Below are 26,999 nucleotides of genomic sequence, written 5' to 3' on the forward strand. Positions count from 1 at the left end.
CATTTAAGTCCCCTACCCAGAGTACATTCTGCACCCTTGCCACCCTCAGTGCTTCCTCCAAGTAGTGTTCAACATGGAAGAGTACTTATTCATCAGCTGAGCAGGGGGAGTGGTACGTGGTAATTTGCAGGAGGTTTCCTTGCCCATGTTTCATCTGATGCCATGAGACTTCTTGGGGGCCGGAGTCGTTGTTGAGGACTCCCAGTTAGTGGCATTTTTTGGGGGTGATGGGAAGGATGGTGACAGTCTAAAATGGTTTTTTGCATGAGCTTGTGGGACAAGTGCACTGGCAGAAGCTAAGTGAATTTGGCAATAATCAGGGCATCCCATGCAGCAATGTGCGCCGCTGGTGCTGCGCTGCCCTCATCGCCTGCTCCACCTCGGAATTTTCCATAGGCTTTGTTCCTCCTGCAGATCCAAGTCTTGTTGCTGGGAAGCACTGGATGGTACGTACTGAAGGCTGCCTCCAGGTCCCCCCAAGCTCCTGAAAGTGTATCTTCAGCATACCAATGGCTTGTTTAATGACACATCTGGTGGTTGTTTGATATTTATTATTGCATTTCTGGGCTTCATTCCTCAAGTTTCTGAGAGGTATCAGCAGCAAATTTTAATTGGATATCACTTGTCTTCAAGTACTCAACCAGCAACCTTGCCTCCGGGTGCAAAGACATTTGGGAACACAGACTGTCATAGGGTGAATGCATTATTGCAGCTGCCCAGAAATCTTGCACATACCTGAATAAAAATGTTCTTGCAGTTGAACACTGATGAGAGTGAAAGCCATTGCAGTTTACGAATACTCCTGGGTGATCTATGGGTGCCTTAATTGCTACTTGTGTGTAGTTGACGGCGCCCTGCACATGTGGAAAGCCAGCCAGAGGAGCAAATCCCAACACCTGCTCACTCTGACTGATGTCATTACAGGCAAAGTAGACATGATTGACATGCATTGTCTTATGCATTTCTGGGTTGCCAACTAAGAGATTCTGCAAATGTTCTGGCAAAACTCCGGAAGGATCCAGAAGCAAAAATGTTGAGTGCAATGATGACTTTCTTAACCATTGGTAAAGCATGACCACAGGTTTAGTCGGCATCAGATCTTGTTCCAGCAGACTACAAGTGCCTGCCACCACCACGTGCAACACCCTAAGTCTCCTAAGACACTGGTGTTCATTCTTTGAGCAGGTTTATCCTCTGCCTATAGGCCATGTATGTTGGGTATGGTCTTCTTTGAGGAACATAGGAATAAGAGTAGGCCATTTAACCCCTCAAACCTGTTCTGCCATCAATAAGATCATGGCTGGTCTGCATTCTAAATCCATATACCGACTTTTGTCCCAAATCACAATAATTTGGACGAACAAAAATCAATCTCAGATTTAAATTTAACAAATGATCTAGCATTAAGTTTTGTTTGCAGAAGAGTGCTCCTAGCTTCTATAACCCTTTGCATTAAGCGTTTCCTAATTTCACTCCTGAAAGGCCTGGCTCTAAATGTTTTAACCACACACCCTAGCATAGACTCCCTACCTAAAGGAAAGAGATTCTGCCAAACAACCCAATCTGTTCCACTTAACATCTTGAATACTTCAAAATACCACTTAACTTCTAAATTCCAAGGGACACAAACTCGGTCTGTCCAATCTTCCCTCAGTCCAAACCATGGGGTCCAGGTATCAATCTAGTAATTCTATACTGCATTCTCTCCAAGCCCATATATCTTTCCTAGGGCCTGGTGCTCAGAACAGTTCAAACTACTCCAGTTGTGGTCTAATCTGGCCTTTGTACAACTGAATATCATCTCTAATCCCTTGTATTCTAATCTTCCAGATATAAAGGCCAGCATTCTGTTAGCTATTTGATTATTTTCACGGGGTTAATGATCTGTGTACTTGGACTCCTAAGCCTCTTGGGGCCTCCACTGTTTCATAGAATCAAAGAGTAGTTACAGGAGAGAAGCAGCCCATTGAGCTCATGCCTGCTGTCCCCAAGAGCAATTGAGCTGGTCCCACTCTCCACCTTTTTATTGTAGTCCTGCAAATTATTCTCTTCAGATGCTTATCTAATTCCTTTTCGAAAGCCATGACGGAATCAGCTGCCACACCAGTCTATCAGACAGTGCATCCCAAGACATAACTATTCACTGCATATAAAAGTTTTTTTCTCATGTTGCCTTTGATTCCTTTGCCAATCACTAGCGCCCTCTATTTCTCAATAATTCTTCCAATGGGAGAGCCGACCCACAGACTAGTTAAGCAACAACCTGACAGTCATATTCACCAAATTTTACCTTACAATATCCCAAACAGCACCAACATCATTCCTGGGAATGTCCTGTCCCACTGGCAGGACAGGCCCACTAGAGGTGGCAACCCCCACACTTCCCCTCAGCTGATGAATCAGTACTCTTCCACGTTGAACACCAATTGGAAGAAGCACTGAGGGTGGCATCCAGCATCAAGAGTAGCACTACTGTGGACTGAGCAACCAAGTCCCAAAGGACACAGTTCTGGGACTGGGTCTGCGGCAGGAACCAACCAGAGGGAAAGAGCTACTTGACCTCATCCTCGCCAGTTTACTTCTCGCAGATGTAGCTGCCCATCACAATATGAGTACAGTCCTTGCAGAGACGAAGTCTTGTCTTCACATTGAGGACACCCGCAATTGTGTTGAGTGGCACCACCACAATGTTAAATGGAATAGATATCAAACAGATCTAGCACCACAAAACTGGGCATCCATGAGGCGCTGTGGGCTATCAGCATTCATTCAGCCACAATCTGTAACATCATAGCCCGACATTTCCTCCACTCTACCATTACCATCAAGCTGGGGGATCAACCTTGGTTCAATGATAATTACCGGAGGGCATGCCAGGAACAGCAACAGACATACCTAAAAAAGTGAGATGTCAACCTGGTGAAGCTACAACACAGGACTAGTTGCATGTCAAGCGAAATCAGCACGCAATAAACAGAGCTAAGCGATCCCGCAACCAAGGGATCAGATCTAAGCTCTGTAGTCCTACCACATCCAGTTGTGACTGGTGGTGGAAAATTAAACAACTAATGGACGAGACAGCTCCACAAACATCACCATCCTTATTGATGGAGGAGGCTAGCATATCAATGCAAAGGCAAGGCTGAAGCATTTACACCCATCCACAACCAGAAGTGCCAAGTGATCATCAATCTCCTCCGGAGATGCTGAGCATCACAGAATCCTTATATTACAGAAGGAGGCCTTTCGGTCCCTTAAGTCTGCACTGGCTTGCTGAAAGAGCATTCTACCTAATCCCACTCCCCTGCCTTATCCCTGTAACCTTGCACAGCTGCCAGTCTTCAGCCAACTTGATTCACTCCAGGTGATATCAAGAAATAGCTGAAGGCACTGGATACTGCAATGGGTATGGACCCTGACAACATTCTGTCAATAGTATTGAAAACTTGTGCTCCAGAACTAGCCACTCCACTAGCCAAGCTGTTCCAGTACAGCTACAGCACGACAATGTTGAAAATTGCCCAGGAATGTACTGTACAGAAAAAGCAGGACAAATCCAACCCGGCCAATTACCACCCCATCAGTCTACTCTGGATCATCAATAAAGTGATGGAAGGAGTTATCAACAGTGCTATCAAGTGGCATTTGCACAGCAATAATGTGCTCACTGACGCAAAATTTGGGTTCCACCAGAGGCACTCAGCTCCTGACCTCATGACAGCCTTGGTCCAAACATGGACAAAAGAGTTGAACCCCAGAGATGAGAGCTATGGTATCAAGGAGCCCTAGCAAAACTGAAGTCAACAGGAACTGGGGGGAAACCCTCCACTGTTTGGAGTCATATCTAAAACAAAGGGAGATGGTTATAGTTGCTGAAGGTCAATCATTTCAGTTCCAGTACATTACTACAGGAGCTCCTTAGGGTAGTGTCCAAGGTCCAACTATCTTCAGCTCATCAACAGCCTTCCTCCATCATGAGGTCAGAGTTAGGGATTTTTGCTGATAAATGCACAATGTTCAGTACCATTCGTGACTCTAAAAATACTGAATTAGTCAATGACCATCTGCAGCAAGACATGGACAACATTCAGGCTGAGGCTGATAAGTGGCAAATAACATTTGCGCCACACAAGTGCCAGGCAATGATCATCTCCACAAGAGAGAATCCAACCATCGCCTCTTGACATTTCTGAATTCCCCATCATCAACATCCTGGGGGTTACCACTGACCAGAAACTTAACTGGACCAGCTGTATAAATACTGTGGCTACAGAGGTCAGAGGCTAGAAATTCTGTAGTGAGTAACTCACCTTCTGACTCCCAAAAGCCTGTCACCATCTACAAAACACAAGTCAGGAGTGTGCTGAACCAGCCTAGGACACAGAAAAGTGGGCTGGATGTTTTAACAACATGCATGTTGGACATCAGCTGGAAGGTCAGAGTGATCCTTTCAGTTGAATAGCAACTCCATTATTTCCTGATGGTGCCAGGGTAGCTGAGAAAAGACTGTGGGAAACAGGAGGGAGCATAGGCCTAAATTCTCCTAAACTATTTACTAACTGTCCACTTAGAAAGAGAAAGTATCCTAAAAACTCAGCTACTAACGATGAATGTCAAACAGAGATTCCAGAAAGATATTCCAATTTGCAACTGGGACCCACTAGACCACAATTTGTGCTCTTCTTTTTCCTCTTCATTATCCCCCAAGGAAAGTCTTCAAGTTGTCAAGTCCATTGATCACAATAATCACCCTCTGGTTGCCAGAAGAATTCCACCCCTGAAGAACAGCAGAGGTCTTTTATTGAAGCCGCTGCTCTAGAGCATTATTTAATTCTGGAATGAACATGACACTAGAGGATAGGGCAGAACCTTATGATTTCACAGAGAACCGTAATGTGATTCAAGTTTGATAATTGCCCTGCCTATCAGAATGATAATCAAGAATGAAGTAAAAAAAAACCACCCAAAAAGCATGTCACATCTGGCAAAATTTTGAAGCTATTTTTCTGCACCAAAAATGAATTCAAACTACCCAAAATTTAAATGAAGCGACATAAGGCAAGACAATATGGAAATTTAGTGCCCTAAAACATTTGTAATCAAGTCAGTTGTAACAGGAATTTGACAAAAGTTATAAAATTGTTCAGTCACCCATGCTCAAACATAGTTTAAAATAAATACATAAATAAGAAATGAAAACAGATAATGCTGGAAATACTCAGCAGATCAGGCAACGTCTGTGGAAAGAAACAGAGTTAACGTTTCAGGTTGCTGACCTTGGATCATCAACCTGAAACGTCAACTGTTTCTCTCCATAGATGCTGCCTGACCTGCTGAATATGTCTAATATTTTCTGTTTTTCTTCCATATTTCCAGCATCTGCAGCATTTTGTGTTTGTATACATAGGAACGAGCTTAGAAAAAATATTGTAAAAAGAATTGTCTTACCGGTAGATCTGTAAAAGCAATACCTGTGGTAAAAAGAAAATATCAGCATGTAAGTAACAACAGACCCCTGCGTCTTACTAGTTTTCTATACAAGTGTGAAAGTCTCACTTCTCAATGACTACTACTCTCATGGGGAAAAGAAAACTTGTACACCAGTATTAGTACTGCAGGATTCTTATAATTTTTACTCAGTCTTCATATGCAACTCAATGTGCTGATTTAATTGGATTAGCCATTTGTCGGAGCTGCCATTTTCAACAGAGATCTGGTGTCACCTTATATGACTCAGTTTGAAGACGACCAACAAGATTATGCATAACCATCCAGCAATATTAATAGCAACCTGTTTTAACACTTTAAAAGGTAAAATAGCTCAAAAGCAATATTGAAGCAGATTGATTAAAGTGCGTACTATACATCGAACAATTGATATTAATTTAAATTTGTTTTTAAAATTCTCCTAAATTTCTTCCCATTCTCTCCTGCAAACATCAACCTATTGCTGGGGTATGGCCTCATGACCGTCCTCCAGTACATTGTGCAAAATGGTCATTTTTTACTTATGCGCTGATACAGCAAGTTTCAAATGACTGATCATGGTGAGATAGGAAAACAAAACTAAAATCAGGCTTCCAGACCTCACAAGCACTTCCAACAGGGACCACTGAACAGCAATGTAGAGCAAGAACTAGTTTTTCTTTAAAATAGGAAATTAGGGCAGAGGCAAATAGCGACCCTTCCCTCTATCGCCACTACAAAGCCACGTCACATCAAATAACTCAGTAATAATCAAGAACCTTCTTGGTCTAAATGGCTCAGCTACTCACTAAACCATCAAGATCAAACTTTGGATTTCTATTAATAGGCAAATATTTGAGTAGCACTTGCATTTTACTGACCTGCAGCTGATGAGAAAAGCATATGCCTCTTTGCAATTGCCTCTATAACATAATTTAAACACTTTTTGAAATTGGGGGCTGGGTAAATCCATGAAGAAGTAGCTCTAAAAACATGCCAGATTGAGAAAATATCTTTTAGGAATGTAACTGAAGGAAGCTAGTTCCTGACAATTGCATTGATAACTCTTCCGCTACATTAAACCATAATTGCCAACAGCAGAAATGTGGACCAATGTCAGATACAGTTTGGAAGATGGTACATAATACACACACACACACACACACACCATAGAACAAGTTAAAAGTGTAGAACCCACTCAATTTAGATCAAATGGCGCTGGTGGCAAAACGATAATCTTGCAACATGGCAACCAAACTGTTAGAGTACTTTTGAAATTCATAGTTTCTCCTTAGGTCATTTCGATCCAAGATTAGGATATTGCTACTTTTTAAAATAAAAAAATTATATGTTATGAAGTTCTACATTTTAAAACTTGGTGACAGCACCAAGACTGCAGGTTCCAACCCTTGTGCTACCTTTAGTTATCTGACATTGTCCTTAAACAGAACAATGAGCTTAAATGGATGGCTAAAAAAGTCAAAGACTTTCCACCAAGAAATGTGCATACCTTCAGAAGGAAATGATAAGAACCCCATAAGCCTCACCTTCGTTTCCAGGGCGCCTAGTCCAACATCTTGACAGGTATTATTTAGAGCCTGAATTAGAACTCACCAGGCTTGTGGAAAAAGATTCAGCCCACATGCATTTCTAAATGAATTCCTTGAGAAGCTAAAAACATTTTCTGGTTATTTTTAAGGCAATAGTACTCCAGACACCAGAATTAATCAAAAACAAGATCAAATTCTAAAAGAAGTTGGGAAAGAAGCCCAACAATAAAAATTTCATTGAAAATTTCAGAGCGTTTTTGGCTAGCCAAAGTCCAAGTAATTGAGTTCTGGTCTTCAAGATTGGAGAGCCTCAAGTACCCTAGTGTTACTGTATACAACTTGGAGCAAAATTCACCACCTCCCTAAAGATTCCAACAGGACTATCAGCCTCATCTCCAATCTGGCATAATGGCGACATCCAAGGTGGACTCACCTTAGATTGGATATAGGGGCAAAAAAAAAAGGAATCGCCAGATTAGGTCAGTTCCTATATGCATCGATGCACACTTCCCACAAACACCATACTTCATAGTGTGCATGCATATGTGAAAAATGCATTTACATACATACAGTTAAAAAATGATTATTCTATGTCTGTACGTGCTTCATTAAGAGCTTGATTAAAAGTATCTCTGTTTCAGGTGATGGATTTAGCCACCCAATTACAAAGAAAAAAATTAACACCGATTTCACAGCTTTCAAATCTTATACTTTCCTTCAACTACATCTGGTTAATTTATAAAAAAGCAACATGCTCTGTCACCTAGAGCAAAAGGATCAAGTCAATTCTCTTTTAGTTCAAGTTACCCAGAAGTCAGAGTCAGGGGAAGGTGATCTTACATCACCAATGATCTAAGAATAAAGAACTTACACTATTTAAAATGTGTGACAAAACAAAGGACTCCCTTTGAACACTCTCCTTGAAATTACTAGGCACAAAGGATAGCCTGCCTCAGCTCTCCAAGAATGTAAAAAGATAAAAACCAATAACGTGCTCTGCAGATTTCAGCATTGGACATGCCAGCTGATTGTGATTAACAAAGTCAAATTCAGTTTTTAGTACTAGAATTTTTATAGGTGTTTTGGGATAAAAATCAGAGATACTATCCATTAATTTGACTAATGTGTAAAAACAAAAATCACCTTGGGCAAGCCTGATATCAGTACTGCCCAAATATGAACTTATTTTAACATCAAAAAAGTATAATAGCCTTGCTCGAAAATCGCAGTTGCTGTAGATTTGGTCCAATTCCACAACCTAAGAGCCCAGCAAGATCCATTCTTAAAATGCTGATTAGGTCAAATGTCATGTGTTTAAAACCTTAGTATGGAGAAAGATTCTATTATCCACATCACCATTCTGATGCACATCACAAAATCACATCAGTTCCTAAATCTTCACTGGGGATGAAAACAATACTCGAGTTTCTACACAAAATATACTGCTAATGGATAAAATCAGCACTAACCAAATTTCAGAATGTTAAAAAAGTGGCATTCAACTCTTTGCATGATATTACAATATCAGTGGGAGGGAAAATATCTACAAATTTGGGCATCTATCCTTCCTAAAATCTATTTCGTTCAGCTGAACAAGTTAAAAAAGATCTCACTCAATGAGTTAGGAGTACTTTGGTAAGCAATTAAAAAACTGAAAAAGGAATGATTTCAACTCCCTTAGCTCACTGAATCCAAGATGAGGCTTAAGAATAACTGAAGCTTCAAGAATAAACATTCAGGTAAAATAAATGCGCTGATCTGGTTCATTCAAAGGCTACTTTTTTTTTGCGGGGGTGGTTAAAAAAGATTACAAATGAACTCTCCTCTCTCAAGTACTTCAGCGAGAAGGTGATCCAAGTTATCATGCAGGTCCAAGATTTGAGGGAATCTGCCTAAGTCAAATTTTGAAATAAAAAAAATAGTATTCTACTCCTTGGCATGTCATTGCAACACGAGTGGGGAAAAGATCTACAAGTTGAAGAGTATCTAACTCTCATAAAACTTGTTTAGTTTAGGTGAGCAAACTGAGAAATGGATGATTCTAGGCAGGTTAACAGTATTTTAGCAAGTGGTGAGGAATAGATGCTGACAGCTCTCCATTGAATAAACTTATCTGCACAAGATTCTTTCATCAAGTTTATCTGGACCTGTAACAAACCAGAAACTTTCCGCTTTATGGGCGTAGCAGTCTGCCTGGGCCAGATCTTGTGCACCAGAAAGTTTTCCTCCCATGTCCCCATGGTCAAAGCATCAAGCCCTCATTTTGCAGTAAACAAACCCAACATGATCAAAGATTCTTGTTGGAGCTAAAAAAACCAGTTTCAGAGCCATATAAGTAATAATAGCTTGGAGAAGAGCCTTGGCAGTCTCCCATGATAGAAGGCATCCAAAGAAATAACTTTAAAAACAAGGTAGATTGAGAGTCGAATGTCTTTTTAAAAAAAGGTTTAGTGGGGAAATGCTGATCATGAACTGATATCTTTGGCCACCAGACATCTACGTTTGGTTTATTACAACACTATCTATTCTTCCAGAACCAAAGATTAGGAGCTATGGATTTGAAAAACAAAAACGTGTAAACATAGATTTCAGACCACATTAGCCAGGAGCAGTGATGTGAGCAAATACAAATGAGTGAAAACATACTCCCCCGTTGCAAAATCCACCCCTTTTCCAAATCAAGTTAATCAACTCAAAGCCTGGGACTAACAGAAGAGTTCAATACTGTTAAAACAAAATCTTGTCTCTTCATCTTTGTTACTGTGCTATTAGCCTATGTACAATTTCTTTTCCCCAACACGCCAAGAGACAGCAACTTGCATTCTATAGCATTCCTCACTTGCACAAAGATATTTAAACACTCCAAAAGAATATGAGGAACAAGGATAGGATAGAGAGCCGATGAGGAATCAAAGACATTTTTACACTGCTTCTACAAACATCACTCTAATTACCAAAGAATTGAACAAGGACAGCATTCAGGCAGATAACAATTGTTACCAGGGATTGACAGCTAGCTAAATTAAGAAAGGGCAGGGTGGGTAAGTAAGTAAAGCAAAATGTGTAAACCTATGTCCTTCCATTAATACAACACCATACAATGAATTATTTCAATTTTAAACATTTCTTAGCATTATGTTCAAAATGCTCCTTCCAAGTATAAATGAAGCTCTTATCTCTGAGAATCAGAATTAAAGTTCTTGAGCTCAGAAATTCCTGAATTGCATTTAAAGTGTAAAAGTGAAAGAATTACTTAAATTTCAATGACTTGATCATGCAAATGTTTAACATTCTACATAAACCTGAATTATCCTTATAAATTCATACCTAAACTGTGACCATTCTTTGTGTAGAAACAGGTATTATTGATCAGATTTACGCAGCACCCAATTACATCTCCAGTTGTAAAGGTTGGTCCATAGGGCTGTCCAGTCCCAGAGGAACAGAATGAATGACCATCATCCCCATGGTAACCATATGAATGCTTATCCCAGCCTAAAACGAAAGTTTCACATTAATAAACAAACAGTATAATGCTAAACATGAATATGTACTCTGGAATACAGCAGTTTCAAACAGATTTCAAACTACTGATTTTAAAGCAATTGGTGACTAAATTGGTTATTGGACCCACACAACTAAATATGTTAATTTATTTGAAAAGCAGTTTGTCCTCATCAATTCTTGCAGAAAACAACTCCCTTTCCCCCCACCCTGCCATTCCACCCAAAGTGCTCAGCTATCAATATAATTCCAAATCCAAGGCAGTAGAAACTTCAAAGTAAAGATAAAAAAAGTGTTTTTTTTTGTGTAAGCACTTTCATAAAACATATTAGTCAATCTCCCCTGGCACTACACTTGGTGAGACAAAACCAAAATGTAGTTTTCAGGTGGAAGGAGGGTTTAATTACAGTACGATAATTACATAGTTTCCATTATAAATTCTTATATCCCATATCTATAAATAGAAAAAGTTGACAGGAAGTAGGTACAGACACAAGGTGACTGGATGGGGGTGTTGGGGGAAAGAAGAGCAGGTATTGATCAAAGCAAATGCACCAGACTATTGTCTCCACGTTTACAATATCTTGCATTTGTTTCGTACCTGTAGCCTAAAAGAAATCCCAAAGCACTTTATGGAATCGTAATTAGTTAACACTGGAATTGGAGTCGAGAGGAAATTTAGAAAGCATGAAGGTCAAAAGAGTTGGGATTTAAAGAGGGTTTTTAAGGACAAAATAGAGATGGATAGGTAGAGGTTCTTATAAAGAAAAAAATACATGTGGCTGCATCATTATTAAAGGTGAAAAATAATGGGCAGAATTTTCTGTACCCACCCACCACCAGAATCATCCGGTCCCACCTGCGAGAGGGCCGAAAAATCTGAGCCTATGTCTTTATTTCAGATCTGTAGCATTTTTTGAAGTGCTAGAAACACATTAGGTCCATTAGAATATTGAAAAATAATTCGCACTTTGATGCAGGTATGCCTTGTAACATTTTCTTGTAGATTGCTTAGATACAATTTGTGTTGTAATAGAATCAACACAATAAGACATTGTAAATAGTTCAATCCATTGGTTATAATTTTTAATTAATATAGATTCAATAACATGCTTCCATCCTTGTAAAATTAAGGAGTGCTCATAAACAGACTAAGTTTTATGCCCTAAAATTACCTCAAAACTACATGATAGGGGGAACACCATATTGAATTAGAAAAATAAAATTACTTCTATAACTGAGGATAAATAACATACAGTCTTTCGGCAAGATATGACTTCCATATGTTAAGTTTACTATGGCACAGTGACGGCCACATGCTCTGGGAAAAGGTGGGTATGCAGAAAAGGGCAGCTGAAGCTGTTGAAATTTACCCACATCCAAAAGAGTAGAATTAATGAGCTTTTTAATAATTTGAAATTAAAAAAGTATCTTTCTTCTAAAAAATACAGTATAAATCGGGCATGTTAATCATAAGAGCATGGGAACACAGGTTCTTCTTCTAGTGCCATGTTGAGGCATACTTAGCTTTTTTTTATTCATTAGATGTGGATGTCGCTGGCCACGCCAGCATTAATTATCCATCCCTAACGGCCCTTGTTCAGAAGGCAGCTAAGCGTCAACCACATTGCTGTGGGTCTGGAGTCACATGTCGGCCAGACCAGGTAAGGACTAAGATTTTCTTCCCTAAAGGACATTAATGAACCATATGGGTTTTTACAACAACTGGTTTCACGATCAACATTAGACTTTTATTTAAATTCCACCATTTGCCACAGCAGGATTCGAACCCTGGTCCCCAGAGAATTACCCTGGGTCTCTGGATTTTTAGTTAGTGACAATACCACTACGCCATCACCTCCCCTTGAAACAGCTTCTCGTTAATCAGAGAAGAGGCTGTTGATTTCTTTGGAGGGCCAATTATGGACAGTGGGGGGTGACCGGGGTCAGTGGGAAACTCCTGCTTCTCCTGGCCCACAGAGTGTGCTAAAATAGCCACTCAACTTTGGGAGCCTGCAACTCCCACCTTGGATCATCAGGCGGTAACCCTGCAGGACAGGTCTTCTTCCCCTCATGCACTATTAAATTTAAATCGCAGCATCAATGATGTCAATATGTCACTACTTTCATGCTAATTAGACACCGACTGCTTTGTGCGGGAGCCTCATCCTTGGCCTGATTCCTGCACTTAAAATTATATCAAGATCAAAATGGAGTTAGATTACCTGATGTTTTAAACCCTGCCCCTCTCTCGTCTGTTGTTGGGGTTTTAAAATCAAGGTTAATGTTCCTAAAGTCTGCACTGAGTTTGGCTGGTACAGTCCTCGAGATCAAAAGGTGGGAAGGTCAGAATAAGATAAGACAGTAGGTGAAGCAGTAAGTCAGAGGAACATCAGGAGCATCCTTCCAGTTCTCTCCTCTTTTCAGTGCTTATTGATGAGCTGTTTATATTTCAGGTTTCCAGAGTTACAAACATTGTGATCCTTTAAGAAGCAATCTAAAATGAAGCACCTACCTGGTAGTCTGTTCATGTTGACACCTTGAGCAGAAAGCCCAATGCCCATGTACCTGTAATAAAATCATTCTTAAGTTTCTTCAGTCAATGAAGTTTACACAGTTACCTTTCTGCACAACATTTTTATAAGATTGTTGCATAAAGCCCTGAGGTAACTCGAATACTTATCAGCTTAACTTACCATACATACCGCTGCTGCTGTTGGCAACCAACATTAGCACCATCTGAGCCAGTATTAGTGCATCCACCAATGTAGTGATACCCCAAGAGGCATGCTGTCTTGGCACTGATGGCTCAAGTGGTAAGAAAGCAGTTGGTCACTATATTTTCTAGCTAGCCACTTTCACATTCTTGGCTATGCACACTTCCCTTAGTCATTAGGAAAAACTTGCAATCTGAAAACAAAACTTGCAGCTGTGTATTACTGCAATTTGGCTGTTCACATCGATGCACACCGGAGCATATTCCACATCAATGAAAGCAAAGACATGCACAACTGCTTCTATTAGAAGTGGTTCTACACAATGCAATTGTAATGTTTCCAAATGAGAATTGAAGGTTCCTATCAATTTAGATATTGAGGTTAAAGATGACAATGTTTGATGATTTCTGCATCTACCAGTGTCCTGAACATTCAAAGACAATCAGCAATTAATTAATAATTAACTTAATGAATATTAACAAATCAGAACAAGCAATGCTACCATTGTAGATCAATGAAAATCTCAACATTATGGAGTATGTTTGTTCGGCCCCATTTCAAAGAATACAGATGCGTTAAAAATTATTTAGGTGAGTGGCCAGAACAACGCTAGGCTTTGAGAGAAATAAGAAGGAAAGTTCAAGCAATTGAAACTTATCTTCATTCGAAAAAATACTGACCTTTAAAATAGTTTAATATTGAAGTGGGAAAGTTATGCAAGTGGTATCAAACCCAGGGCAGAAGAGCACACATACAAAATTTGCAAGCCTCAAGCAAGATTACAGATTAGAAAAATCTGTTTCCAATCTCAACAGTAGAGTGGATGTATTGAACTGACTCCAAGAAGCAGTAGTTAATTTGGAATCAATGGATGCCTTTAAAAAGGAAATTCAATTGATACTTGTTAAGAAGGAGATTGAGAGTTAGATATAGTAACAACAGCACTGAATTGCCTCCTTACACCAGAAAGAATTCAAGTGTTCCTTAAAAGTAGGGGAGCAGGAGGTAGGTGAGGGAATGGAGAAAAAGGAGAAGTCACTGAGGTGTGGGGTATTTTTGCTTCATTATCCTTGCATACAAAAGGTGTGGATCAGTTTCCAACTCCTAAACCAGCTCCTTTACAAGGACCTGGCAGAACTTGCAGTCTTGAAGACATCTTGTAATTTTGAGTCATCATACTGGCACTACAAGCTGCATATCAAGTTACCATGTTAGCAAATGCCTATTTTAACAAAACAAATACTCTGTCAAAGAGTCATATCTTCAAAGTTCATAATGCATCTCTAAACTCTGATCTTCCAACAAGTTTCATGGCTTTCTAGTTCTCTCTCAAATCAGAATGGCATAGTTGATATTTAATTCTCTTCCTTCCATCCCTTCACATTTAGTCACAGGCATTCCAAAATTATGTTCTCCTCTTGCCCCCAAATTACATTTAACATGATAGGAGTCACTGCAGGGCACATGAAAAACAATTTCCTAGATGCATTCCAGGTGGTGGTCAGCCCACAGCTAGGGAGGGTTCAGAAGGATAGTAAGTTGGTTGGCCACACAGCAGGTAGGAAATGGTAGGCACTAAAAGGAATCTTCTGGGCTGAATATCAGTGAAGGTGATGAGACCTCATTGGAGTGCAGTCTAGAGCATACAAACAGCAACATGGGGTGAACGAATGCACACCAGTGTAGAAATGCCATGGTCATAAAGGATTCAACAGTCAGCAGATGTTTCTGATGCCGTTGCACAAGTCCTACATGGTCTGGTGTAAAAATAAAAATAAAAATCTCAGCCTCCCTGGTGCTAGGGTACAAGACACCACTGAAAGAATGCAGAGCATTTTAAGGAAGCAGGGACAAGGAGGACAGCCATGGCCCATGTAGATATCAATGACATAGGAAGGAAAAGGATTGAGATCCTGCACTCAGAAGCTCAGGAGGAAATCAAAGAGCAGGGCCACAGAGGTAATAATCTTTGGATTGCATCCAAAACTAAAGCTCCTGGATGACAAAAGATATACAGATTAAAATGAGACAGAACAAGGAGGCTTATGTAATACAGTAGGGAATCAAGCTGAATATAGAAAGTACAGAGGAGATCTAAAATGGGGATTGAGGAGTTGAGAGTATGAGAATAGATTAGTGCTTCACGCAACAGGAAACTCAGCAATCTTTTTATAAACATGTAAATAGTAAAAGGATAATCTAAGAACGGTGGGGCCAATTAGGTAGTACCTAAAAGGACATTTTGTCATGGGAACATAAGACATGGCTGTGGTACTAAATGAATACTTCACATCTCTACTAGAAGAGGATGCTGTCAATGTCACAGTGAAAGGAAGAGATAGAGAAATTGGATAGGATGGAGATAGATACCAGGGAAGTACTGAAAAGGATAGTAGGCCTCCAAGTAGAAGACAGTCATCCAGGCTGAATGGGATGCATCCTCAGTTACTGAGGGAAGCAAGGCTGCAAAATTGCAGATGCTTTGGCCATAATCTCCCAATTCTCCTTAGATAAGGAAGTAGTGACAGAGGACCCATGGGGAGAGGGACAAACTCGGCAACTACAGGCCAGTCAGCCCTACTTCAGTGATGGGGAGACAATAATCCAGGACAAAATTAATTGGCCTTTGGAAAAGTAGGGGCTAATAAATGAAATTCAGCACAGATATATTAAAACAAACTCATGTCTAACCAACTTGATTGAGTTCTTCGCTAAAGAATCAGAGAGGTTAGATAGTTGATGTGCACACGAATTTTCAAAGGCGGCATTTGATAGAATACTACATAATAGACTTGTTAGCAAAATTAAAGCTTAATGGATTAAATAAAAGGGACAGTATCAACGCTGGTACGTTGACCTGTCCAATGTTGGTGCAAAATTGGCTAAGGAACAGAAAGCAAAGTGTCATGGTAAACGGTAGGTTTTCAGACTGGAGGGCCTGTACTTTTCCAAATCCTGATTCATTTTGTCCTGGATTATTGTCCCTACAAGTTTCCCCACCACCAATGTAAGGCTGCCCGGCGTGTAGTTGCTGAGGTCTTCCCTCTCCTTATCTTAACCAGGGGTGTAATATTGGTATTAGGACCTCTGCTCATTTTGATACATATTAATTACTGGACTTGGGTGCACAGGGCATTATTTTAAAGTTTAAAGAGCAAAGACACCTGGGAGCATATACACACACTTTAGAGGTGGCAGGACTGGTTGAGATGTCTGATAAAAAAAGGGATCCCTCGTTTTATTAAGATGCATGAAATACAAAAGCAAGAAAAATCCTAAAACATTATGAAACACTTATTAGGCCTCAACTGAAACACTGTGCTCCAAAAATTGAATGCCCAGAGTTGCAGGGTGTCAAAGCTTTGGAGCCAGCTAAAATGGTGCCAGGTATGAGGGACGTCAGAGATGTGGAGATACTGGTCAAGCTGGGGTTGTTTTCCCAACAGCAAAGGAGATTAAGAAGGTAGCATTCAAAATCATGAATGGTTTTAATAGAAGAAACACTTCCAGTGGCAGAAGGATCTTAACCAAAGGACACAGATTGTCGTCTCTTTTTTTTTTGCCTTTTGTTTGCACAGTGAGTAATGACCTGGAATGTACTTCTTGAAAGCAGGTTCAGATGCGAATTGGATAAATACGTGAAGGAAAAAAATACAGGACCATGGGGAAAGTGCAAAAGTGGGACTAATTGGATAGCTCTACTAAAAAAAAAATCTGGCACAATCGGCCACATGGTCTCTTTCTGTGCTCATTCTATGATTTTAGGACAAAAAAGGCCAGTCATTTTGTTTCCCTCTCTCCATAAGAAATGGTTAACATTCTTCAGGCCTTTGCTCAGTTGCCCATTATAAGATGGAAAGAGAAGGGATCACACGCATACACAGGCACATTTCAAAATTAACGTTTGTAGCACTGTCTCCTACTCCAACTGAACTCATTCTCCCCCCTCTCCTCCTCCCGTGCTTTCCAAGTTCAATCATGGAGTCAGCTAATCATAACTTCCTTGTTTACCTTTTTAACTCTTCCCAAACTTGGTGTTCAGTCACACTAGCGATTTTGCCATTCACATTGCATTTCTTTTAATTGGGAAGCCAACACCAAGTAAAATGTATTTGACATCAAAATGACATATCTTTGTGTGCAGGGGTGTCCAAATGCTAACAAAACCTCATCTTTTAGGCTATTGGCATTCTAGCTTGGTATTTAAATTCAGCTTCTCTAAACACAGTATTTCATCATAAAAACCAGCTAAGTTTAAAATTTTTCAACTAAAATGTTCAAATCAGCAGTTAATCTTTACCAGGAATAAACACAATTGCTTGAAGAATCTTAGTTGAAACCAAAATAAGTTGGTCAAAGACAATAACAGCTGAATTATATTTTTTTGCATTCAGAGCAAGAGTGCTGGCGGGTTATTGGCCAGATCTAAACTATACTGAGAAACATAGGGACAGGGGTAGGCCATTCATTGGCCTGTGTGGATAGGTTTGCCAACACAAGGACAACACAATGGCTCAAGGAGATGACTCAGCACCACCTTCAAGATCAGAGGCTGGGAATTCTGAAGTGACTAACTCACCTGTGACCTCCAAAAGCCTGCCCACCAACTACAATGCATAAGTCAGGAGTGTGATAGAATACTCTCCAATTGGCCTGGATGAATGCAGCTCCAACAATATTCAAGTAGTTCAACACCATTCAAAACAAATTAGTCCACTTGATTAACACCCATCTACCTGCTTAGACATTCACTCCCCCATGGCAGCAGTGTGTTGAATCTAGAAGCTATACTGCAGCAGCTCACCTGTACTCCTTTAACAGCATCTTCCAAACCCATGACCTCTACTCCCTAGAAGAACCAAGACACTATGGGAACAACACCACCTGCAAGTTCCCCTCCAAGCCACATACCATCCTAACTTGGAACTATATTGGCATTCCTTCATCATCACCGGGTTAAAATCCTAGAACTCCCTTCCTAACAGGATGTACCTACACCAGATGGACCATGGTGGTTCAAGGCAGTGGCTCATCACCACCTTTTCAAGTGTAGTTAGGGTGGGCAATAATTGTTGACTTTGCCAGCGACACCCACAGCTCATGAATAAATATATATATATTTTTTTAAATCAGCCCCTTGTACCTGCTCCCCTATTCAATTAGATCATGGCTGGTATGTACCTCAACTCAGTTTCCTGCCTTTGCTCCATATCTCTGGATATGGTACTTTACAAAACTCAATCAATCTCAGTCATGACATTTTCAACTAACCTGGGACCCAAAGTCCAGTCTTTTGGAAGAAGCAAATTCAAAATTTGTATGAAACTTGTATGAACCTACCTTTTGTATAAAAAAATGCTCCTGATTTCACCCCTGAATAGCCTAACTTTAATTTTAAGATTATATCGTCTAATTCTAGATTTCTTTACCAGAGGAAATAATATATATGTAGCTACCCCAGTAAATTTCTTTATCATTTGAAATACCACAATTATATCACTGTTTAACATTCTAAACTCAAAGAATATGAGCTAAAATATCAGTTGATCAATCTGAAGGAAGAGGTTGCAAGTTAAATATCTCAATTTTCCTACCTCCTTTAATTCCCTAGTACAACACAAGCAGAGTCCACTATTGTTATCTAAATTAACCACTGGCTGAGCCACTTGTCTTTTCCTACTTTCCAAAGCTTTCACACATTACTGTTTCAAGCTACAGTTTAATCACAATTTGTGCTGATTCAGCCACAATGCAGCAGCTGATACAGCTGGTTTCAGTGCCCTTGACATGGAAAGGAAAGTAAGACAATTTAATTTCTTGCTATTGCTCATTACCTAGTGACTATTGTTAGAAAAAGTGTACTTAATTCTCCATTCTCCAGCTCAGCTGCAATGCCAAAAGCCTCCAACCCAATAGCCTGATGATACTCCCTACCTAGGTTGGGCTGCTGGGGTCTGCAGAACTGTATCATGGCAGAGACACTATCTTTTAGTTTGACTTTGTTGGTAGCACTCTTACCTCGGTAGCAACAGATTGTGAGTACAAGCCCTGCTTCAAGTTTTAGCATTTAAATAAAGGCTACAAAAAACATTTATATAATGCCTTAGAGTAAAATAATGTTTTAAGGCTTTTTACAGAGGCATAATCAGAAATGAATGAATATTGAACAATAGAAGAATATATTATGCAGGATATCCAATGGTGCAGTCGAAGAAGGGTATTAAAAGGAGAGGGAAGTGAAGATACTTAAGCAAGGACTTACAGACCGTAATGACTATGGCCTTGATATTCATCCCATTTGTGATGAACGGAAGAGGTGTTTAAAAGGAAGACACAGGCAATGTGAACCCAACCTGCCTTGGCGGCAGATATGAAGATATCCAAGATAGGCAGGGCACTTAAATAACATTTAAAATGAGGGTTCCACAGTCCAACTGGGACCCAACTCAAAATTTACTGCTGCTGCACGGGTTTCACAGGGGTCATAGGAACATAGGACTCAGGTGTAGGCTCTTCATTATACTCTGCCATTCAATAAGATCATGGTTGATCTGGTTGTGGTCTAAACTCCACTTTCCTGTCTTGGCCTCCCCTCCCCGCAGACAGTGGCGTAGCGGTAATGTCACTGGACTAGCAATCCAGAGGCCCAGGCTAAGGCTTTGGGTACATGGATTTGAATCCCATCACGGCAGCTGCTGCATTTTGAATTCAATTAACACATCTGGAATTAAAAATAGCTAGTCTCGGTAAAGGTGACCATGAAACCATTGTCGAAAAACCCATCTGGTTCACTAATGCCTTTTAGTGAAGGAAATCTTGCGTCCTTACCTGGTCTGGCCTACATGTGACTCCAGATCCGCAGTAATGTGGTTGACTCTTAAATGGTCTAGCAAGCCACTTAGTTGTATCAAGACCGCTACAAAGTCTACAAGGAGGAATGAAACTAGAGGGATCACCAGGTATTGACTCAGGCACTGGAAACAACAAATGGCAAACTCAGCCCTGTCAACCCTGCAAAGGCCTCTTTATTAACATCTGGGGGCTTTTGTCAAAATTGGAGAGCTATCCCACAGACTAGTCAAGCACCAGCCTGACACAGTCAAATTCACAGAATCACATCTTAGTCAATGTCCCAGACACCACCACCACCATCTCTAGGTACGTCCTGTCCCACCAACAGCACAAACTCATTCAGGATGGTAGCATAATGGTATACAGTTAGGAAAAAGTTGCCCTGCAAGTCCTCAACATTGAAACTGGATCACATGAAGTCGCATGGCATCAGGTCATACATGGGCAAGGAAGCATCCTGCTATCACCTATCCCCCATGCCCCCCTCAGCTGATGAATCAGTACTCCTCCATGTTGAACTTGGAGTTAGCACTAATGGTGGCAAGTGCACAGAATGTACTCTGGGTGGGGGACTTCAATGCCCATCACCAAGAGTGGCTGAGTAACACCACTACTGACCGAGCTGGCCAAGTCCTAACTAGTGCTAGATTGGGCCTGTGGCAGATGGTGAGGGTACCAACAAGTGGAAAAACTTAATTGTGTTCATCATCACCCATCTACCTATCACAGGTGCATCTGTCCATAACAGTATCAGCGGGAGTGACCACCAGAAAGTCCTTGTGGAGACAAAGTACCATCTTCACCTCGAGGATATGCTCCATTGTGTTGTGTGGCATCACCGCCATGCTAAATGGGATAGATTTCAAACAGATCCAACAACTTAAAACTGAGTATCCATGAAGCACTGTGGGTCATCAGCAGCAGCATTGTATACAGCCATAACCTGTAACCTCATGGCCCCAGCATATCCCCCACTCTACCATTAAATTGGAGGATCAAGCCTGATTCAATGAAGGGTGCAGGAGGCCAAGCCAGTAGCAGCTCCAGACATGCCCAAAAATTAGATGTCAACCTGGTGAAACTACAACACAGGACTACTAGCATGCCAAACAGTGAAAACAGCATGTAACAAACAGAGCTAAGCAATCCCACAACCAACAGATCAGATCTAAGCTCTGCAGTCCAGCCACATCCAATCATGAATGGTAGTGGACAATTAAACAACTACTAACAGGAGGAGGCAGCTCCACAAATATCCCCATCCTCAATCATGGGAGAAGACTAGCACATCAGTGCAAAAGACAAGGCTGAAGTATTTGCAACAATCTTCAGCCAGAAGTGCCGAGTGGATGATCTATCTCACCCTCATCTGGAGGTCTCTGCATCACAGCTGCCAGTCTTCAGCCACTATGATTCGCTCCATGTGATGTCAAAAAATGGCTGAAGACAATGGATACTGCAAAAGCAGGCATGACAACATTCCAGTAATAGTACCGAAGACATGCTCCAGAACTAGTTGTGGCCTTAGTCAAGCTGTTCCAGTATGGCTACAACACTGGCATCTACCCTGCAATGTGGCAACTGCCCAGGTATGTCCTGTCCACAAAAAGCAGGACAAACTCCAACCTAACAAATCCAATTACCGCCCTATCAGTGTACTCTTGATCATCAGTAAAGTAATGGAAAGGGTCATCAACTGCGCTATAAAATGACACTTACTCAGTAATAACCTGCTCACTAATGCTCAGTTTGTGTTCCACCAGGCCCATTCAGCTCCTGACCTCATCATAGCTTTAGTCCAAATATGGACAAAAGACCTGAGCTCAGGGGTGAGGTGAGAGTGACTGCCCTGACATCAAGGCAGCATTTGACTGAGTGTGGAATCAAGAATCCCAGGCAAAACTGGAGTCAATGGGAATCAGGGGGGAAAAGTTCCACTGATTGGAGTCATACTCAGCACAAAGAAAATGGTTATAGTTGTTGGAGGTCAATCATATCTGTTCCAGGGCATCATTGCAGGAGTTCCTCAGGGTGGTATCCTAGTCCAACTATCTTCATCTGCTTGATCAATGATCTTCCCTCCATCATAAGTGGGGATATTTGCTGATGGTTGCACAATGTTCAGCACTATCCGTGACTCCTCAGAAACTGAAGTAGTTCATGCCGAAATGCAGCACGACCCGGACAACATTCAGGCTTGGGCTGACAACTGGCAAGTACCATTCGTGCCTCACAAGTGCCAGGCAATGACCACTTTCAACAAGAGGGAATTCAACACCATGACATTCAATGGCATTACCAACGCTGAATCCCCCACTATCAACATTTTGGGTGTTAACGTTGACCAGAAATAGAACTGGACCAGCCATACAGATACTGTGGCTACAAAAGTAGGTCAGAGGCTAGGAACTCTGGCGAGTAGCTCACCTCCTGGCTCCCCAAAGCCCATTGACCATCTACAAGGCACAAGTCAGGAACATGATGGCATACGCTCCACTTGCCTGGAAGAAGGCAGCTCCAACAATACTCAAAAGCTTGACACCATCTGGCACAAAGCAGCCACTCGATTGCCACCCTATCCACCTTTAACATTCACTCCTTCCAACATTGACGAACATTGGCAGCAGTATGCACCATCTACAAATTGCACTGCAGCAACTCAAGGCTCCTTTGACAGTATCTCTCAAACACCCTAACTTTACCACCTAGAAGGACAAGGGCCCCAGATGCATTGGAACACCTCCACCTGCAAGTTCCCTTCTAAGCCATGCACCATCTTGACTTGGAACTATAATGCCGGTCCTTCAGTGTCATTGGGTCAAAATCCTGGAACTCCCTACCTAACAGCACTGTGGGTGTACATACACCACATGGACTGCAGCAGTTCAAGAAGGCAGCTCACCACCACCTCAAAGGCAATTAGGGATGAGCAATAAATGCTGCTCCAGCCTTCGATACCCACATCCCATAAAAGAATAAACAACCATCGACTCCTTTGTCTATTAAAAATATCTAACTCGGCCTTGAATAAATCCAATGACCCAGCCTCCACAGCTCTCTGGGGGAAGATAATTCCACGTTCTAATGGCCCTTAGAGAAAACAATTCTTCTCATCTCTGTCTTCAAAGGGAAACCTCATATTCTTAAATAACGTGCGATAATTTTAGTCTCCCCCACAAGTGGAAACATTGTCCCAGTACTGACCTTATCAAGTCCCCTCAGGATCTCATATTTTTCAATAAGAGCACCTCTCATTCTTCTTACCCAAAAAGTTATAGGCCCAACCTGTTGAACCTTAGTTCATAGGATAAGGCCTTTAACCCAGGAATGAGTCAAGTCAACCTTCTCTGTACTGCTTAAACAAGTGGGCAAAACCTTGGCAGATGGAATATAATGTGGGAAAATGTAAGGTTATGCACTTTGACAGGAAGAATAGAGGAGCTGAATATTATTTAAATTGAGAAAGGCTGAAGAAAGCTGCAGCACACAGGGATTTGACAGCCCTTGTGCATGAATCACAAAAAGCTAGCATACAAGTTCAGCAGATAATAGGTAAGGCAAATGGATATTGGCCTTTATTTAAAAAGCAACGGAGTATAAAAATAGGGAAGTCTTGCTAAAGCTGTACAAGGCACTAGTTAGACCATACCTAGAATATTGTGAACAGTTTTGATCCCCTTATCTAAGGAAAAATATACTGGCATTGGAGGCGGTTGAGAGAAGGTTCACAAGGCTGATCCTGGATATGGAGTGATTTTCTTATAAGGACGGGTTGAGTAGGTTGGGCCTGTACTCATTGGCGTTCCAAAGAATGAAGGCGACGTTATTGAAACATATAAGATTCTTAGGGGGCTTGACAGGGTGGATGCTGAGAGGTTGTTTCCCCTTGTGGAAGTCTAGGACCAGAGGCCATAATCTCAGAGTAAGGGGTCATCCATTTAAGACAGATGAGGAAGAATTTCTTCTCTGAGGGTGGTCAATCTGTGGAATTCTTTACCGCAGACGGCTGTAGAGGCTGGGCTGTTAAGTATATTCAAGGCTGAAATAGACAGGTTTTTAATCAGTAAGGGAATCAAGGATTATGGAGGAAAAGGCAGCAATTGAGGATTATTAGATCAGCCATGATCTCATTGAATGGCGGAGCAGGCTCAATGGGCCAAATGGCCTACTTCTGCTCCTATGTCTTATGCTTCTAACACAAGTATATATTTTCTCAAATAAGAGACCAAAACTGTACACAGTATTCCAGATATGGTCTCACCAAAGCCCTATACAGCTGCAGCAAAACATCCCCACTTTTATATTCCATTCACCTTGCAATGAACACCAACATTCCATTTGCCTTCCAATCACTTGCTGTATCTGCATGCTAACTTTTTGTGATTCGTACCAAGAATCCAGATCCCTCTGTAACACCACGTTTTGCAATCTCTTTCCACTTAAATAGTATACTGCTTATCTATTCTTTCTGCCAAAGTGGACAAGTTCACATTTTCCCACATTATACTCCATCGCCATTTGCCCATTTATTTAACCTGTCTGTCTACATCTCTTTGCAGACTCTCTACTTCCTCTTGACAACTTACTTTCCTACCTATCTTGGTGTCATCAACAAATTTAGCTACCATTCATTTGGTCCCTTCATCCAAATTATTGAAGTAGATTGTAAATAGCGGAGGGCCCAGCACTGATCCCTGTAGCACCCGACTAGTTACAGTTTGCCAACCCGAAAATAAAAACTTTGATCCCTGCTCTCTGCTACCTGTTAGCTAACCAATCCTTTATCTACGCTAATATGTTACCCCCATACCATGTTCTATCTTGTTAGTAACCTTTGATGCGTTGCCTTATCAAATGCCTTTTGGAAATCCAAATACCTCACATCTACAGGTTCACCTTTATCCACCTTGCTTGTTACTCAAAATACTCTAACAAATTAGTTAAACACAATTTCCCTTTCACAAAGCCAAATTATGCCTGATCACATCACAATATTTTAGATGTCCTGCTATAACTTCCTTAATAATGGATTCTATCAATTTCTCTATGACAGATGTCAGGCTTGTAGTTTACTTGTCAATGATATAGAGAACATTCAGCTTCCACTTCCAAGGTAAGTGGTTCTTTCAGCACAAGTTGTGGGCCAGGAGGATCAGCAGTATACACCCACCAAGCCCTACAACAAAGCCTTAAATTCTTCCAGCTCTGCTGTCTAGCCATTCACCAACTAGCTCCAATTGCTATCTCCGCCACCCACCCAGTCATGGGAGTCTCAGCCCACCTTCCCTATCACCCATAGGCCTGGCTATCAACGTGGCCAGTTGCTGGGCGGGAGACAGATCTACAAAACGTTAATGAGGCCTCTCACACCCTCAGCTTTGGTAGATTCTTCAGCTGTTTTTGATTTCACCCGCATCTTTCCAGCTTCCATGTAAGTATCTGGACATACATGCTTGAAGGCTTAGTGGGCAGAGCAAGGGTTTAAGGAGACAGTAGGCAGTGGAGAAAAGAACCTGGGATTGTCTTCACTCTTCAAGATGATCATGAAGTAGTAGGCAGTTTTTGCAGAAGGGAGTGAGGCCTGAGAGTGTTTGACATAGACCAGATAAACTAGTTTGTCACCAGATATACTCATGTCCGCACCCCTTGGCATGAGGCGGTTGGGTGGGGGTGGGGGTAGGGGTGAAATTGAGACCATACCGGGGAAAGGACTGGGATAGGAAAGCAGAAAGGTTTTGCTGGGCACAAGGGCATCAAAAATAGAGATGAGGGAGCAGTTTAGTAGATTGACAAAATCTTCAGGAATGAAGGCCAGTGGGTAGGCAATTGAGGATATGGAAGTGTAGTGCTAAGTGATTCTTGGGGAAGGGCAAAAAGAAGCTTTTCCAGGAACAAACTTAATGAACACTTCCGTAATGTACTGATCAGATTTATTATTTTTGGGATGAGTTGTTAATTCCAGGACCCATCTAGCTAATGGATTTTAAAGATCACACGGCACTTTTCAAAAGACACTCCTTTGCATTTATCTAACATTCCCCTTTTAACATCACCAAAACAGGTTAACTGGTCAGTCTTTTCATTCATTGTTTGTGGAATCTCACTGTGCATATATGGCTGGTACACCTGCCTACATAACAAGTGATTGCACTGCAGAAATAATACCATGGATGTCCCGAGGATGTACCAGGATGCTATATAAATGCAAGTTTAGCTGAGAACTGGCAGCTGCTGGTGCCTTGCTAAAGGTTAGCTGGCTGACAAACTTTCATGAATGAAGATTATGTCCTTAAATGTACTCAACTGTCCCCAGAAATCAAACTTGGCATTTACCCTACAGGAACACTGCATTTTTAAAAATGGCTCAAATATATATTACATGGCAAATTTCTGCAATGAAATAAACAAAGCACAGAAATTCATTCACTCTTACCCATCTCGTCCTTTACTGACTATCTTCACCTCGAAGTAGTAAATCCCACAAGCAGCAGGGATAGGATACATTGCACGGACTGAAGCTGCATCTTTTGGGGTTTTACCATGACCTGAAGGCACAAAATTTAGAGCAAAATTGAGCTTGTAACATATTATTAAAAATTCTATTATGTGTGGAAAATGTCCTAGCAATCATTCATAGTAAGTTAACCAATGGAAATCTAGATGGCACATGCTTCAAGGGAGTAATATGTTACAGGTAACTGTCCTTTTTTTAATGCTTCACTTCCTTCACTCAAATTATTGAAAAATAAATTTAGATCGAGATTCAAAAAAAGACACTTACAAAAACAACTTAAATCCAATTCTGAAGTTAGAAATCAGCAGTTAAAAGCAAAGTGACTGTAGGAATTTCCACAGGGAGCAAATTAAACAATAAATGGATGTCCTGGAGCAAAGTAGGCTCAGCAAGGGC

The 26,999-nt window shown here is 41.0% G+C and overlaps 1 protein-coding gene across 2 annotated transcripts in view; it reads right to left on the reverse strand.

The window, feature by feature from the left end:
* The window catches only part of ranbp9 (RAN binding protein 9), an 85,808-nt gene that overhangs the window by 42,484 nt on the left and 16,325 nt on the right, over positions 1 to 26,999 (reverse strand). For both annotated transcript variants that reach the window (XM_041183604.1, XM_041183603.1), the window contains exons 2-5: positions 26,523 to 26,634; positions 13,036 to 13,088; positions 10,344 to 10,511; positions 5,449 to 5,471 (exon numbers count right to left, since the gene is read on the reverse strand). In XM_041183604.1, coding sequence (XP_041039538.1) covers positions 5,449 to 5,471; positions 10,344 to 10,511; positions 13,036 to 13,088; positions 26,523 to 26,634 — 356 coding nt within the window. The remainder of the gene's footprint in view (positions 1 to 5,448; positions 5,472 to 10,343; positions 10,512 to 13,035; positions 13,089 to 26,522; positions 26,635 to 26,999) is intronic.

This window comes from Carcharodon carcharias, chromosome 3 (genome assembly GCF_017639515.1).
Source record: "Carcharodon carcharias isolate sCarCar2 chromosome 3, sCarCar2.pri, whole genome shotgun sequence".
NCBI classification, from domain to species: Eukaryota; Metazoa; Chordata; class Chondrichthyes; order Lamniformes; family Lamnidae; genus Carcharodon; species Carcharodon carcharias.